General features: G+C 33.9%; 1 protein-coding gene across 2 annotated transcripts in view; it reads right to left on the minus strand.

Annotated features, from left to right (window-relative positions):
* Positions 1-17,974, minus strand: part of LOC149772458 (43 kDa receptor-associated protein of the synapse-like) — a 30,581-nt gene that overhangs the window by 9,956 nt on the left and 2,651 nt on the right. The window contains exons 1-3 of one of the 2 annotated variants that reach the window (XM_089947789.1): positions 13,771-14,773; positions 9,646-9,744; positions 6,535-6,657 (exon numbers count right to left, since the gene is read on the minus strand). In XM_089947789.1, the coding sequence (XP_089803915.1) occupies positions 6,535-6,657; positions 9,646-9,744; positions 13,771-14,460 (912 nt within the window). In that variant the 5' untranslated portion in view covers positions 14,461-14,773. Of the gene's footprint in view, positions 1-6,534; positions 6,658-9,645; positions 9,745-13,770; positions 14,774-17,974 lie in introns of those variants that run through there. The other variant, XM_089947790.1, reaches the window with a different exon arrangement.

Consider the following 17,974-nt stretch of genomic DNA (forward strand, 5'->3'; position numbering starts at 1 on the left):
ACAACAATAAAATATTTTATGTTGTTGTTATTGTTGTTACGACACCTTGATTTCATCCATCTATTTGCAATGTAAATCGCTTCAAAATACAGCGTAGTTGTAATAGCGTCGTTACGCGACTTTTGTTAGGTTATGTCATCCTTGAAACGAGGAATCAAAACATGCATCAGACGGACGTTCAATGCAGTGAGAGGTTCCAGACTTTCCTTTGGAAAGGTAGCCTTTGTCATGTTTTGTATAATGATAGGCATTTAATAAGCATAGTATATCATTTGATAGCACACGAATCTTGCGAAATAAAATTTACGAATTAAATAGCGGCAGCTATAAAATGAACTAAATTTGACCTGGGTAAGGTTCGTCAGACTACCGTTTCAGTTCGGGGTGAATAATGCATCTGAGTTAGAGGATTTATCAACCATGTGGTTTTAGCGGGATAGGTGCATCTTAACTTCGGTTTGTTGTCATAGTTTTGGAAGAAAAAGTTAATAGACAGCAAAGTTTTAAAACATAATGAGATAGTAACATCTGCAAAACGTACGTCAAATATTATTGATAACAAGATCATGAAAACAATAAGCACATATCAGATCAACCACGATGTCTCTATTTGACAGTCAATACACCAAAGAACTGAACAGTTCCTTATTTCAGGAAAACAAATCATTGAAGGAGAAGCTTACAACGAACAAACGTGTATTTGAATAACAAAAGTAAACGATACAACTTAAAAGAAAAATCATTAAATCTTACCTGCTTCAATTTTAATTGTTGCAATTAATGCTATGCAAATGGAATGCTATATTCCAAATAGACGTATCAGATTAGAGAGAAGTATATCTATATTGATCCACATGACATCATAAATGCTAATCTTTATGTTTCATTGCGAGGGATGGATAGCACTGTAGTGTATTACGATGTTGTTAATGAATTGAAAAACAACAAATTATATTATATTAACAACAACAAGACTGATTTTATTCTGGATCACCTATACAACCTTGAGATTGGGGTGAACAAAGTCAAAGAAGAAGCTACTAGGACCTACAACGAAGAAAGCAAACATATCTCTAAAGTGTAATTTGAGCAATAATTACATATTGTTTATAGATAACAAGTCATAATTGTTAGGATTTAATATCCACAAATATATACAGATATTTACTACATAATACAGCTTTTAGATTTTTGAAACATAAAAGTTACGTATCTTCCTCAAGCAGATCAAAAAGACCGATACTGACTGAAATTTTATAATATTCGCAATTGATAAAGTCTCTGCCCGTAAGAAATATTGTTCATGGTAACTTTGTTTAATGAAAGTCAGTAGTCAATAAACCAAAATTAAACAGAACTACCATTTAATTATTAAATATTGTTAATTATCAGCATCAGATAATATTGACAAGTAATATATTTCATAAAACGAAATTAAATAGAACTACCATTTAATTATTAAATGTTGCTAATTATCAGCATCAGATAAGATGGTCAAGTAACAGATTTTCACAGCATGCTTGCAACATATGTTTTTCACGTTAACTGAATTATATATATATATATATATATATATATATATATATATATATATATATATATATATATATATATATATATATATATATATATATATATATATCTTTGGAAGGTACTAGTGATCTTTGTTTTAAATCTGTACAGTAAGCAGTGGGGAAAGATATAACACAAGGTCAATAAAAACAAAGACCTTAATTTGAACAACTACCACTTTACAAGTTTAAGTGATCCAGTACCAAATTAAAACTAATGCAAGAAATAGAACTTACGATAAACCTCAGTTAGTGTTAAAATATTTAAGACATCTGAGATAATAATTTTAACACCTAAATAGTAAAATCAGACGAAAACAAATATCTTCTACAGAGAGTCTTGAATAAAAGTAGTAGCACACACGCGTTGCATAAACGGATTGACTATGACTGGATAAAGAATGTTCTCCAAAATTCTGAACCGTTGGATAAAGATCTAGAGGTTTACAAAACATGCAACAGTAACCGCAGCCTGTTGAACGGAGGTTAATCTATGGGATAAATGCGTTATAGAATGACTTGGAGAAGATAAACTATAACACTTTTCAACCACAACTGGAACAGTTACATATAGGTTAGATTAAACGATGAAGGTAAAAAAACGAGTTGTCAAAGGGTATAGTAACAGACTTATAGACCTGAACAACAAGATAATCGCTATTGTCAAAGGGTATGGTAACAGAGTTATAGACTTGAACAACAAGATAATCGCTATTGTCAAAGGGTATGGTAACATAGTTATAGACCTGAACAACAAGATAATCGCTATTGTCAAAGGGTATGGTAACATAGTTATAGACTTGAACAACAAGATAATCGCTATTGTCAAAGGGTATGGTAACATAGTTATAGACCTGAACAACAAGATAATCGCTATTGTCAAAGGGTATGGTAACATAGTTATAGACTTGAACAACAAGATAATCGCTATTGTCAAAGGGTATGGTAACATAGTTATAGACTTGAACAACAAGATAATCGCTATTGTCAAAGGGTATGGTGACATAGTTATAGACCTGAACAACAAGATAATCGCTATTGTCAAAGGGTATGGTAACATAGTTATAGACCTGAACAATAAGATCATTTTTGTCAGAAATTTACTTTTGGAGTTGCAGAGGGAGAATAATTCAACGAGAATAACTAAAAGGTAGATGACAATATTAACACACCTACTTGACTGACAAGATGATTAGAACCAAAACTGCACAATATGTGCGAGAAACAGAAGAAAGGCAAAGGGAAATATGTCGCGTACAAAGATTTCATCTATCAAAACAGATGTTAACATATAAGGTAAAGGGAAAGATGTCACGAACAAAGATTTCCTCAAAGAATTAGTTGCAGCTAAGAGCTAAATTTCAATAACTGTTGGAAAGGTCTTTAAGTCGGGGAGGGGGGGCACAAGTAGCTGAACATACAACAGACGTTTGACGCGACACTGACATTATTGATACTAAAGATAATGATAGGATGCTATCAGGCGAAAGCTTGTAAACATAGTTCAAAGATAAAACAGTGGCAATTTGTGCAATTATTGCAGCTTTAGATATGATTATGCCAACTCGTGTTCTATCCATAGCAAATCTGGTAAACATTTTGGTAGGAGGGGATGGAGGAACAAGTCCTAGTGGAACATGTTATGGTGGAACAAGACCTAGTGGAGCATGTTATGGTGGTGCTAATGGTAGCACATAGTTGTCTGTGGATCAATTATCCAAACAGCACGAGTATATTGCCAATTACTGTTTGAGCTCTTCGAAAATGAAGTAGCGTCAAGGAATTGTTGGACAGCTTAGGGGCTATTTTCTTTCTTTTGCTCATTCCAGCATTAGTTAGCATGTTGTATTCATTTTTGTTAACGGTGTAAACAAAGCATCGAGCAGTATTGGACATTTGTCAGATATTTCAAATAGTAAAACAAATTAGCACCTGCAACCATTGGTATCAATATCAGTGATTGCTTCTCTGTTTCATAATCATGCTTTGCATAGACTATGTCATCAGATTTTGTATGTACTGGCGTGCCATGTCAAGGTTTTGCGGTTGCGCGATGACTATTCTTGTTTACATTTCTAAATTGCCACATTCTTTTTTGAACATCAGTGCCTTGGGCATCGATAGCAGATCATGTCTCAGTGCCTTGGGCATCGATAGCAGATCATGTCTCAGTGCCTTGGGCATCGATAACTGATCATGTCAATATTAATGTTGTGGCTTAATCCAAATTTAAGAGAGTCGCTAGATTTAAAAAAAAATATTATTGTATATTTTGTGTCCAACTACGATAACCATTTTCAACAGCATGTCACTGAACAATAGAAGGAAGTTGTAAAACAATCATCATGGAACAATATCTCTCTTGAATCCGCTTTAACTCTTGTGATAATGTTTTCGTCTGAGTTTCTCACAAAACACTTTTGCAATAACTGATATTGTGGAAATCATTCTTAACGCAACCTAATAACATCACTTAATAACGAGATTCATCTTCTGTTGGCCGCTACTTTCATACAATTTTTTATATATCCAACCTATTTTCTTGGCAATGGTTTTTCTTTTCTTGTAGCGTATACTATGCGTTGCCATTGCTTTATTTTATGCTTGAGATGTCACCAACTATGACGAGGAGGAATGTTACAATTGTTGCCAGATTTATTTGTTTCAAATATATGCCGTTTGTATTTTTGTATCATAAATATGTGGATCACTTAAGGATATGTTGCTCACGGACAATAATATTTTCGTACATGAAATAAACTTGAAATAACGATGGCGATTTTACTACCTCTGGTAAACTTTGATCTGTCAAATGCTGGTAAGAAACCCCACAACCAACTGTTGCCAAGATAAGATGATTTTGCCAAAATCGTATAAATAACAATGTTCTCTGTATTTATTTATTAATATAATCAGCATTCTCAAATCATGAGGTGTAGTTATCAAAAGGTTGAATGATTTGTATGTGCATATTTGTGTGGCTGTATAGTTTATTATCTCGTTAATAATACGTGCAGCATCGGAGTTAAATTGAGTGTTAAACGCTTTTCCAGGGCAAGGGTAAACTGCTATATTTGTTACTTTATATATTTTCTAAAGTGCATTTTTAATCTCATATGCAGTCCATTATTTAACTTTAAATGAAGCAACCAAACAGAATTATCCATGCATTTAACCTGTTTTATTCCTTAGTTGCTTCCACTGGATCCGTATCTACTGATCCATAATGAGCATGTTTTTGGTAACCATCAGTTAAGTTTTAAAAAACGTCTGCGCATTTTCTAGTTTCAATTCATGCATAATACTCTCACATACAAGTATTCAGGTTTTTCTTCAACCATTATATATGTTTTGTCTGAGTATGTTAAGAAGTATTGAATGTCTTTCATTCCCAGAAAATCATTATATTTCCTGTTATAAAACACGTTTCCTTTATGTAAATATGATTTAAGCTTTCTGTCTGCAAATATTCCTCTACATGCGTCGTATAGCCTATGTCATCTCTCTATTTCGTTTGGTCGTTTTAGCCGAAGAATATCTCGAATGAATATAAATCACTCTCAATGCAGAATGACCATGTAAAACATTTTTTTTATAGTTTCTTTATGTAGCAAAAACAGCTAGGCCAAAAAAGAAAACTAATTAGCGAGAACTTAATAATCCATATCGTTTCTGATGTTTTTACTCAGATTCTGTATCGCATTTATCGCCAGCATGATGACTCACACGGCACGTACAAATAACTTTTGTGGCGCTCACAATATCTCAATGTAAATCATAAGATATAGTCAACTAATCCAGGATAGATTTGTATTCTTGTACGAGTGCGGTCCGTTGTTTCCCCTTTTTGTGTATTACTATAATGTGCAAGAGGAAGATTCTTCACTCGTCCATGTGTTACAATGAACTGAGCGCGAAATAGTTCATTAAACCTGGTCACTTGCAAAACGTATGCTCGTCTATTTTACTGTAGAAAAAGCAGCATTGTTAGCGCATGCGTACTATTCAAAATCTTACGAAATGTAGGAATAAGAAAAAACGTAAAAACATACTTGTAACGTTGAGAAGAACTTTTGTCTCGATAATAATCCGCAAGCTTGTCACGGTGATATATATATATATATATATATATATATATATATATATATATATATATATATATATATATATATATATATATATATATATATATATATATCTGAAATGGTTGCCACCGTAGGATAGATAGATTTGTTCGCTTGTATCAGCACCAATTACGATGAGAAGCATAAGTCAATTTTTTATGGAGTCCATGTTTTAGATATTTCAGACATGTGTTTTCTTTTCAAGATCAAGAAAGAATTTTATTCGCAACTGAAAACACAGTTTTGCTCCGGATAGGCCTAGTTACAAATAATTTCTTCTTGGTATATAAGGTAACCATGTGTTGCTGTGCAGCATTTAGTCTCTGTAATTAGTAACCGCCACTCTAATTATTAACCAGTTAATCAAAGATAATTACTTAGAAACGTCTGATGAGCAAGATTTCTTTCATTGCTACTACTGATTACAGCCCACGAAAGGTCGTGCATTTTCTCCATATTATATGTGCTATAATAATAATAATAATAATAATAATAATAATAATAATAAATAATAATAATAATAATAATAATAACAACAACAACAACAACAACAACAACAACAACAACAACAATAATAATAATAATAATAATAATAATAATAATAATAATTTTAATAATAATAATAAGAAGAAGAAGAAGAAGAAGAAGAAAACGGATAGGAGACAATATTGTGAGTGTTAATTACATTGAATGATCACTGATTTTCCTTGACATATCCGTGGCTAGTTTAGTTCTAATAATGATGATGATGACTATTTTAATAATAATACTAATACTAATAATAATAATTATTATTATTATTATTATTATTATTATTATTATTATTATTATTATCTAACCCGAAAAAGATCATGTTCTGCCTCAGCTGCTCGTGCCATTCCCATGATGATTTCCATCTGCAGCTTCTGATCCCCAATCTCCTGGGCCAGCTCATAAGCAGCCTCGTACCTCGGGTAGGCAGTCTAAATGAAAACAGATGGATGCTTTGGGACCAGTCTGAATAAGCGTGCAATACCTGCCTGAGTAAATTGCTACGCTGAGCAAGGTTCTCCGAATTCTTGGAAAATTTCACATAGATTTTTGGCAATTCTGTTGCAGTACGTATAGATCCATTATCATGAATTTCCTTATACGATAGTTTACATGGTTAATATCACGAACTTCATAAGCTGTATAAATTATCTTATGTAATGAACTATCCTAGAACTGATTAACATGATATGTATATATCGCAAACATATTTTATAACTGCGCGAATTCCGAATTGATATGTGCAGTTGGTAATGACATTAAGAGGTTAGCGTGAGGAGTGGTGTCAAGATAATGTGACTGGCAGGGACATGATGCTACATGTCTGCGGCATGATGCCCCAGTGCTAGATATCACTATAAACTGCCACAATGCAGATATCGTGGCGATATGACTAAACTTGTTAAAGTTACGTTAAAAATAAACACACACACACACACACACACACACACACTAGCGTATTCTTCCATTTAACCTCTGCGCTGAAAACTTCGCGCTTGGGTAATCGTACGGGAATTACGGGCAAATACCTGAACATTAATAAATATACACTTTTAATCATTACGGTTGTAACCAGAAACCGAGCTCTTACAGACAAAGACTTATGTCATCCATCAGAACATGGGATATATGATTGAGGGTAAATGAAGATATAAAAATGTGTAGCAATGTTATTTGAAGATGAAAACAATAGCGTTGGACTAGATATGTTTTATTCACTTCAAACACGGTCTTAGAGAAGGATAGAAGTAAAGAAAAGAATAACATAACAGTCTAGTCTGATTGAATTCCTAGAACAAACTGATTTTAATGGTGGCAATAGATCAGAATGTATTTTCCTTATAATTGGGGAAATCAAAATCAAGCTAGGATAGATAACTCATTCAACGATATGCTCGCGCAACCATCACACACTGGGGTCAAGGTCACATGGTTCATAAAAAGTCTTCGATCGAGGGCTAGAGTTCCAGGCCGTGGTTCTCTTGTCTGAATAGTTGTAACCATTTATAAACAGTTTAGATTCTGTTCTATACATTAGCTTCTTACGCATTAAGTACTATCTTAATATACATCTAAGAAAGATCATAGGAAACTTCCTATGAAATTTATCGTGAAACTCTCTGACGAAATAGTTCTTTTCCATGATATGCCTTATGAACGACTTCTTCCTAATATACGTTCGTGACATTGGGCCCAGCATTAGATAGGGTTGGTTCAGCGCTTGGCCAGTAATCGTACTATATGAAGAGAGGGTTAACAGTGGTCGGGATCAGTAAAATAAGATGCAAAACGTAAAATAAGATGGGCATTTGGAATAAAGAGTGGTCTTGATACGAAAATAATGGGTCTGTAAGGCACCACAAAAAAACCAACAACCTAGGCATTAGGTTAACCGGAAATCTCTTGGAAGTCGATGTATTACGATGTATTCAGAAACAGCCCCTAAAATGTGTTTCCTACTCGCATTTCAGGCTAAAAAGACAAAAACCTCTGGGGTTAATACGTTAATGGGTGCATTTTGATAACGTTACTAAATTTGACTATTCCTTGCGTATTTTATAACTTGTGCATCGACATTGCACATAAATTACAAATTTAGCCATTTCTTGGCAGTTCGTAAACATTTCCAAAACACGTGTTAACAGTGATAACGCCATTCTTGAGGAAGGCAAGTCAATGTATTGCTTCGGACTGCGCGTAACCAACGCCACCATGCGAAGAAACAAATTACTCTAATGTTTTGTATTTTAATCACGGAGTACGAAGTTAAATAAACATTAGATTATATGAAGTATTTGGGAAAATGTAACTTTTCCTTTGAAGCAAAAGTGCTTGTTACACAAATCCAAACCTCAGAATTCGAAAATATTATTATTTCACTCAAAGAATTGCGCAGGTGACGTAGATATAGAAAACGATACAACAAAGCCAGTTTGATAGATGAAATATAAGTTCCGAAATGCTATTTTGGGCAGGGAGTGGGGTATTCTAGAAGGCTTTTTGGCAAAACAATTATAGAATTCAAACTGTTGCTAAGTTATTATATTGCAGAGTTATTTGAGCAACGTGTTTACACATGCTGTTTCGAGATAATACATGCCACTGAAGAACTTTCCATTATTTAATTATACAAAAGAGGAAACAATTAGTTGCAGAAATCAAATGTTAATAACCAACCAAGATAGATATTGACTGAGACCATTCAATACAACATATAGTCAACGTGGCATAAAATGGGTATTCCAAGACTTATGTGTACGGTCAGTGGCGTTCTAAGTGGGGTGCGGGGTGGGTGGGGCGGTCCGCTCCAGGTGACAGTCAGAATGGGGGGGGGGATCGGGAGAGTTGAAATAATAGTTCAAGTTTTCAAACCAAATGAAAATTAGCCAAAGTAAAAGCTGATTCCAATTTGCTTATGACTGCACTGTACTAATTAAAAATCTGCTTGCAAACATAAAATATATATCTGTGTGTTTACATTTTAAAATTATTTGTGGGGGTGCCAAATGAAGGATACGCCCCGGATGCCAAATACTTTAGGTACGCCCCTTGGTACGGTTCATTTATAATAAAAACATATAGACTTACACCAAATGAATGACTTACAACTTTAAAAACAAATATGACTTCTTAAGATTTTAAGAATAACAGTGAATTAACGACTTTGGAGATAAATTAATATACCTGTGCACACAAAATACATCAAGATACAAATGTGACCGGGAATGGTAAGAAATATACTGCAGTGGTAAGGTTAATGGACAATGGGGAGCCCAAGGGGAGTTAATTAGATACCATTTATGGCCATACAATGCAAACATCATTTTATGATAAGTTGTGAACGTTAGAATCTTTCATTTCTGGATAAGCGTACATCTAATGAAGTAAAATGGACTGTATTTGAAGGAACGGAAATTCACCTTGAGATCGTAGCGTTCCCGGTGGACTTCAGCAAAAATTAATAGACATCTAGATTGGACTGGTCTATCAGAAAAAGTCAGCGCGTCCTTTATGGCTTCCTGGAATATAAATTGCTTCTTTGATAAGATGAATTCAACACTTGTTTCACAATACTGTTAATGGCTTTTTACATTTGCTATGACATTTCAATTTCGTTAATCCTTTGATTATAGTCGTTCTTTCCATAGATAATCTACGTCAAGCATTTAAGAAAAGAACGGAAAAGCACATTAGTGAAAAAAGCTCTTAAACAATTGTGAATGCATTTTGTTACAAAGAAAACCTATTACTTACGTTGCCATTTTTTTGCCGTAAGTTCTATAATTTAAGTTCACAGGACATAAATATCCCAGACTTCTACTCTAACCCAGTACATTAACTATCCAATTAACGTTAGTGTAGATTCTATGACTGAAATTTGATTTGTTGTCTAAGGAAAATACTAGATATTGTTTGGCTCTCCAACTCCATTCCAAATCCTTTTTTTCATTCCCTTTTTTCCTTGCTGTATCTTCATAGATACAGGGTGAAACTCAAAACGAAAATTCCTTTGGAATAAATTTGATTATCAGTTTCGACATGTTTTCGTTTTCATGGGATTTCTCAGATGTGAACAAATATGTCGTTTTCTATAGAAGTAGATTTACAAACATATCGTCATCAATACGTGCCTTCAGTTTGAAGACAAGAAAAGCCCAACCATTTTTAACACAAAAATAACTTAATGCTTATCACGTGATTCACGAGTCAGAGAGATAATTATCTTCGCATGGGCGCGTGTAACATAGGAAAAGCGATTATATGACTGACCTTATAATAATGAGAGAACATATGCGTTTGCGTGCGTGCGTGTTTGTGTGTATGTAAAAAAATAAGAAAGCTATTTGCTTTCATAACATTGAAAGAAAACTTAGCTGAACGAAGTACGTTCCTATCGCATACTGTTTTGTCAGTTTCAGTCGGCAATTATCCAAAGTGATGTCAGGCTAATCTACAAGCGTTTGGTTCTTAATACTTTACCTGAAAAGCATATCCTTCCTGAAGGTGCAGCTGGTCACTTGGGATTAGCTTATTGTGGGCCCTAATATGTGGCGCATGTGTCGAGTATTGTTTCTTCTTTATCTATCCTTAGAACAGTTTTGGGTGAGCGACTCAGCATTAAGCATGATCCAGAATGTGCTAATCTGATCCAGCGAGATGTATTTTACTTAACGCATGACCACGTGCCATTTTGGACCACAAATATCATATTTAGGCAGTTTAGCAGCTAAAATAATTTCCAAGTTTAACATAAGTTACGGGGACCAAAAATATGTTTCGGTATTCGAAGTAGATGGGTTTCAGTTTACTGAGGGAAACTGATTGTATTATAGAAGAAAACAATAGAGACCAAATACAAATTTCCATTTTAAGGGGATTTCGGAATCTCAAGGGTTCGGTTCTGGTGGATTTTATAAGTTAAACATACAAGGGAGAAAACACCTAATAAGGAAACGGAGATTTTCAGCTGTAAGTTGAGTGTCTGTCCGACCAAATTGAAGCTAGTGTGAAATTTAGATACATAATGTCTTCTTGATTCCCCTTTTCATTAAAATAGTTATCTATTAGAACAATTAGATAATACGCCTTTCAAGTCTTCTCATCATTTATTGAATCATATACAAAAGCAGTTAGTTCATATCTTTCTGAAACCTTCGATGTGCAACACAAAATGTTTGATACAATATTTTATTTTATGCAATTTATATTTTAATGTTTTCTCTACAACACAAGAGCTGCATACCAAATGACGATAATTACCATACCAAATTACAATAATTAGTCAGAATATTAATTATTCAGAATATCAAATTACAATAATTAGTCAACATACCATATGACGATAATTACCATACCAAATTACAATAATTAGTCAGAATATCAATTACATTAATTATTCAGAATATCCAATTACATTTATTAGTCAGCATACTAAATGACGATAATTACCATACTAAATTACAATAATTAGTCAGAATATCAATTACATTAATTATTCAGAATATCAAATTACAATAATTAGCATACCAAATGACGATAATTACCATACCAAATTACAATAATTAGTCAGCATTTCATTACTATATCAGTTATCGATACGAAATAAAATAGCTAGCAAGAGGATTCTGAGGGTTAACCGGTTTCAGGTTGATAAAAAGATTATTGGCGCCATTTCGAAGCTGATAATATACTGAATGAGAAAAAAATGGATAGGTGTAATATATGTTAGCAGGTGACGCTATCACATTCTTAGTTCGCGACACGGTTAGTGGGGAGGGAGGAACAATATGAAATGGCAGAGAATCATGATAATGGTGAGCCAAACGGTGCATGTAAAGTTCAACGTAACGTTAGTGGCTTTATTTTCTGCTATATAGATCAAATTATTATTATTCGAAGACGGTTTTCATTGTGTGATTGTATTCGTCTGCGCGCGCGCGCGTGTGTGTGAAATAATGACAAGTTTGTTCAATCAGATTGACTAATACCAGAGTAAGTTTTTTAGTAAAAATATTTTCGTAAAGCCACGTGTCAACGAGTGGCCTTGACTTTACAGATCCCTCACCTCACACCTCTGTAAGTGAGAGTTTGAGTCTCGCCTAGACCGATGCAAGCTTGTCAGTAGCTTCCCCTGGGTGGGTTGTTCTTCGAGGGGTCTTCATATTTTCTTCCTCAATCAAATTTAATGGCCGCCATGTGTAGCGTATAATGTGGTGAAAAATGGCGTCAAACCCAACAACAACATTTTCGAAAGAGTTATTCTGAATATACAGAAAAGTCTCACGAAAATTCTCAGTTTTTAAGAACACACTTCTGGTATAGATCATTCACATAGATACTTAAACAAATGCTATAGCAGGACAAAAGAAAACATAATAATATAGTCTGTGTTCGTTTATACGACGAGTCCAAGTGCAAACTGCGCAGACCCAGATCTGCTGGCGCTCAATGCGCCGGTAGATCTAGTTCTGTGCAGTTTGTAAGGAGCAATCAGTATAACACACAACCTAGATCATGATATGCCGGCGCATCATTGTGCGACAATTTATCGAAGTCTATGTTGTTTTTTTAAGGGGGGGGGATGCAGTTGGATTAGACATTTGTGAGTAAAGACAGTAAATAAGAAGGCTTTAAGATCCTGAACTACCAAAAGTTAATTTCCACTGTACTTACCCATTTCTTCAGTGCTGCACGATTTGGGATAGTTATTTAAAGAACGGTTCTATGTGTATTTAGTGACTTAAAGCTAAATGAGAACATGTTAAAATAGAATATTTAAATATCACTGTCAAAACGTTGACGCCAAAGAAGAAAAATATCTATTTATAAGCAGAATTAATAAGATGTAAACAAAACTGTAAAATTAAAAGAATAATAAATATATACGGTTGAATGAAGCAAATGGGAAAGACGTGAATGATGAAAATGTAACTTTCTATAGACCGTTGAAGCGTCAAAAGTAGGAAATGAACTTCACAGAGATCCAGGTAAATAGTAAAGTGTTATACTTAAAAATCCATTTAAAGTTCAAGAATAAAAGCAGCACTAACTGCATAACATATATTTTACTTTTAAGCTGGCCCCTCCAAAATAAAACCCGCTGAAATGAAGCCCTGCATATTGTCATAAACTAGCTTTGCAATAATGTATTGATTTTAAAAAAGCGAACTCCATGAACATAAACACGATTCGATTCAAACGCAGAAAGAAGCAACAGAAAAGTGTATTATAAAAAGAAGTAAGAAAACAACAACAGCTTGGCTTGAGTGGATTTTATATTTTTTTAAACGATTAACATCTTTTAATAATTTTCTATCATTGGTGATCGTTAAATCAGAAAGGATACTTAAAAGTATTCAGTGAATTCAGTGGAGAAAAATCGACCAAAACCTGGAAAGATTTGTTATATCCACCTTAGAAGAGATGTGATATGATATGGTTAGAAAAATAAAATCATAGATGACAGTAATAAACGCAGTATGTATATATCAGAAACTGGGACACGCACAAGTGACGTTGTTGTAATTATTGTTGTCACTACTCACCTCAGCTATATCCAGAGCATCGCTGTAACTTCCCACTTTTAACATAACGACAGCGGCGTTTACCAGCACTCGCCGCATGAATTTAAAAGACGAATCATCTGTGTCAAATACACGTGCGACCTTAATAGCTTTCCAGTGGTGCTCTCGTGCAGTTTCATAATCTCTTACAGCAGTAAACACATTCCCTAGGGAACTTCGAGTCATCAGCTCCAATACCTTGTCCTCGTGTTCTTCCGATGTATCTAAAGCGAACTGTAAGCTCATATACGCCTTTGAGATTAACCCCAGTGCAAGAAAGGCACAACCCATGCATAGATGAACGTATCCTGGAAGCGCAGGTATGTCTGTCTCATAACTCAAACTGCGCTCGCAAAACGTCAAGCATTTTGAAATTTCTCCCAATGTCTGAAAAGCGCGTGCTGTATTATAAAAGGCTTCCGATTTGAGGACATCTTTGTTTTGCCACTCTGCAATGTCAACTTGTCTCAGTGCATGTTCAAGGGCATCCTTGTTATGTCCCGTTTCCAGCAATGCCATGCACATGTAACCATGGACAGAAAAACGATCTCGTGGTTTTCGCAATTTTGATAGAACTGAAAGCCATATTTCTAAGGCACGGCTAAATTTTTGTTCATCGTACAGAATGATTCCTCGATGTATATCTCGTTTTGCTAAAGCTTGACCCATCATAATCCAGGAAACCGACTACTTCATCCACGAAAATAAACAGTCTGAATACCAGTATTCGAACATGGTCTACAGCCAATGGACGATAGCACGAAATTGTACATAAAATAATTTATTTATTCATTTTTATATATTGAGAATAGTTAGGACACAGTAACAAACTTCTATAAGACAACAAAATCTTTTTTCACATTAGTATATTCCATGTAAATATAGTTTGAATCGAATAAATTGTAAAGCTGCATTATCGTCACTTAAGATACAGGTAAGCGGGTTACTTTTCCCCTCCATTTCATTTAGAATGAAGTATAACTAAAGGATATTGCAAGAGTTACAGGTGTGCGTTATGCTCCTGGTGTTGCGCTCTTTATTAACACTATACTGGTCTGGCGGTTAATTTCTAAGCACACGAAATAATGAACTCTCAATCACCGCCTATTGATGTAGATAACTCCTGGTTTTGTGTATACAAATAATGCCCGAAATAACTCGTGTGCTAAATGATACTTTTCTATTTGTTATTAACCGGAGTCTGATAAACGGGTCATGCTCCCATCGCGTAGTCCCTGACCAGATGCTGGAGTCATGCAGACTACTCAGGGATTTTGAATGGATTTATTATCGTCTTACCAGCCTCTGGAGTATGTCTTTGTCAGAGAGATACGATGAGATTCGGCCAAGAAGCTAAAGAGAGTGGGAAACCTTAATTACTGGCCAAACTAAATTACTTTTACCTGGGTAAATTGATGAATATAAAATTATATTATTGCTTATTATTATTATTATTATTATTATTATGTGTTGTTGCTGCTGCTGATGGTGGTAGTAGAGGTCGTTTTGAGTAGTTTTGTTGATAGTAGCAGTATCAGATTTAGTAGGTGTGGTAGCTATTTAATTTGTTAGTGAATATTGTCGCAGCTACTGTAAGAAGAGAAATACTGATCATAACATGTAAATATTTTCATTTTGCGAATCGGTTGATCACCTTTTCCTGTATTTTTGTTTTCTCTTTTTTGTAATCATGAGATTTCTAGAGACAAATGGTATTAAAAATTAATCACTTCCTCTTTAGACACTGTGACATGGAATCCCCAATTATTGCCTGAGACTGTTCAATGTTCAAAATATATATACTTAATCATTAAATGCTCATTTATTTATAAAGGCCCGAAAGGAACCTTTGATGCCATTGTATACATCATATCTTTTCATATGAAAAAGGCATGAACGGTATTTTGCATTTTACATTAAATCCAGCTGAGAAACCGTAACTTGTTTGACAGTTCTATCATCTTTCATACGCATAGAAACACACACATACATACACACACATACATACATACATACATACATACATACATACATACATACATGCATACATATTGTTATGTACATTTGATTTAATTTATATTTGATTTAATTCATTTATATGTTTGTTAGTGTAAAAAATTTTTTATTCCATTACATGCTTTTGTAATGTAATTTTATTTACTGAATTTGACATTTTCCAGAAATTAGTTTGACCTGACTGTTTTATCGTAAACACTAATAATAGTATCTTTGTATCTAATGCTGACCTAGTTCCTGACCTTGATTCAGAAATCAGTGAGTTGAAGTAAATAGCTTTTTTTTTCTCAGAGCAAAAATCATTGGTTTTATTCGAGGCCATACGTGACATTAGGTATGTAAAAGACTTATATAATGATCTAAAAACATGATCATGTGACCCTCGTACGGTAATCTGTTTTGCGTCTTAGATTAGTGTATAACTCTTTTCTATAGAGAATTTAGTCAGTTGGGTTATAAACCATTGACATTTAAAGGTGTTTTGTTGTGACCAGTTTGAGTTGAAATTCTATTTTATGGAATTATTAATTCTTTTCGCTGGAAATAGGTGCTCGTACAGAACTGTTGACACATCAGTAAAACACTGATTATTACATACGTCATCGTCCTCAATCTTGGATTTTTTTATCAGGACTCCAACTCAGATTCATTAAGGAGTTTCTATTTCTAGGACTTCCATTTTATAATTCTTTTATTATTTTTTGGATTTTATTCCTAAAACCGTAAGGTTTTTTTCAAGAGCCTGAAACGTAACACACTAGTGCTATTACTTTGTCGACATGTACGGGACCAGTATTAGTCTTTCTGCAACATACACATACACAAACAGACAGACAGACACATACATACATGTATATATTTATTACTCTTTCCGCAACACACACACACACACACACACACACATATATATATATATATATATATATATATATATATATATATATATATATATATATATATATATATATATATATATATATGTATGTATGTATGTATGTATGTATGTATGTATGTATGTATGTATGTATATATATATATATATATATATATATATATATATATATATATATATATATATATATATATATATATATATATATATATATATATATATATATATATATATATATATATATATATATATATATATATATATATATATATATACGTGTGTGTGTGTGTGTGTGTGTGTGTGTGTGTTGCGGAAAGACTAATAATGGTCCCGTACCTGTCGACAATGTGATAGCACTTTCAGCAGGCACAAATATAGAGGTTATTTTATTTTTCGATGTTAATACCGAATATAAATCATCACGTGGTACAAAACAAAGATGATATATATACGTGTGTGTGTGTGTGTGTGTGTGTGTGTGTGTGTGTTGCGGAAAGACTAATAATGGTCCCGTACCTGTCGACAATGTGATAGCACTTTCAGCAGGCACAAATATGTGTGTGTGTGTGTGTGTGTGTGTGTGCCACAAGATGAAATATATTCAGCATTTACCCTGGAAAAAGAAAATGTACTTTTTATTATACACCAAACCTGCTTCTGAATCGAATCTTAGAAGATTAAACTCACACTTCAAAACAACACCTCCACACCCCATTTTGTAAATTCACTTAACCTTTATTGGCTGGTCATATAAATATCAAGGACGTAAGAAAGCGATACATGAGCGATCCCGTGCAAGTCACTAGGGTATGAGAAGATGAAAATGATTCCCCAATTGTTTTGTTGGACTGAGTTATTTGCAAATGTAAAAGAACATTGTATCATGTGACATGAGTGTCATATGAGAGGGAAACTATCTGTATGAGAGAGAACACAAATTGTCAACGGCTAAAGAAAAACAAGAATTGTTCTCTGGTATCCTTATAGATATTGTGAGACCGTTATTAAAGGACAACATGTGGACAAATATAGTTTAACTCTTAGAGACGGTGACTCTACGAGGAATCCCGAGGTTTGTCCTCTGAAGGATATGGAGATAACAAGTGTAACAAAAACACGATGGTGGTCGGTTTTCAGTTGAGTTCGTTTACCAGAGGTCATTTTAACAAATAAAGGAACAAGCTTTGTTAGCACTTTGTTATAACAAAGGCATGTCCTAATAAATTTATCCGCGGAACTGCAATAACACCGTATCAACCACAAGCAAACGGAGAAGTA

This window comes from Sinohyriopsis cumingii, unplaced genomic scaffold (genome assembly GCF_028554795.1).
Source record: "Sinohyriopsis cumingii isolate HCF-2022 unplaced genomic scaffold, ASM2855479v2 utg001473l, whole genome shotgun sequence".
NCBI lineage: Eukaryota > Metazoa > Mollusca > Bivalvia > Unionida > Unionidae > Sinohyriopsis > Sinohyriopsis cumingii.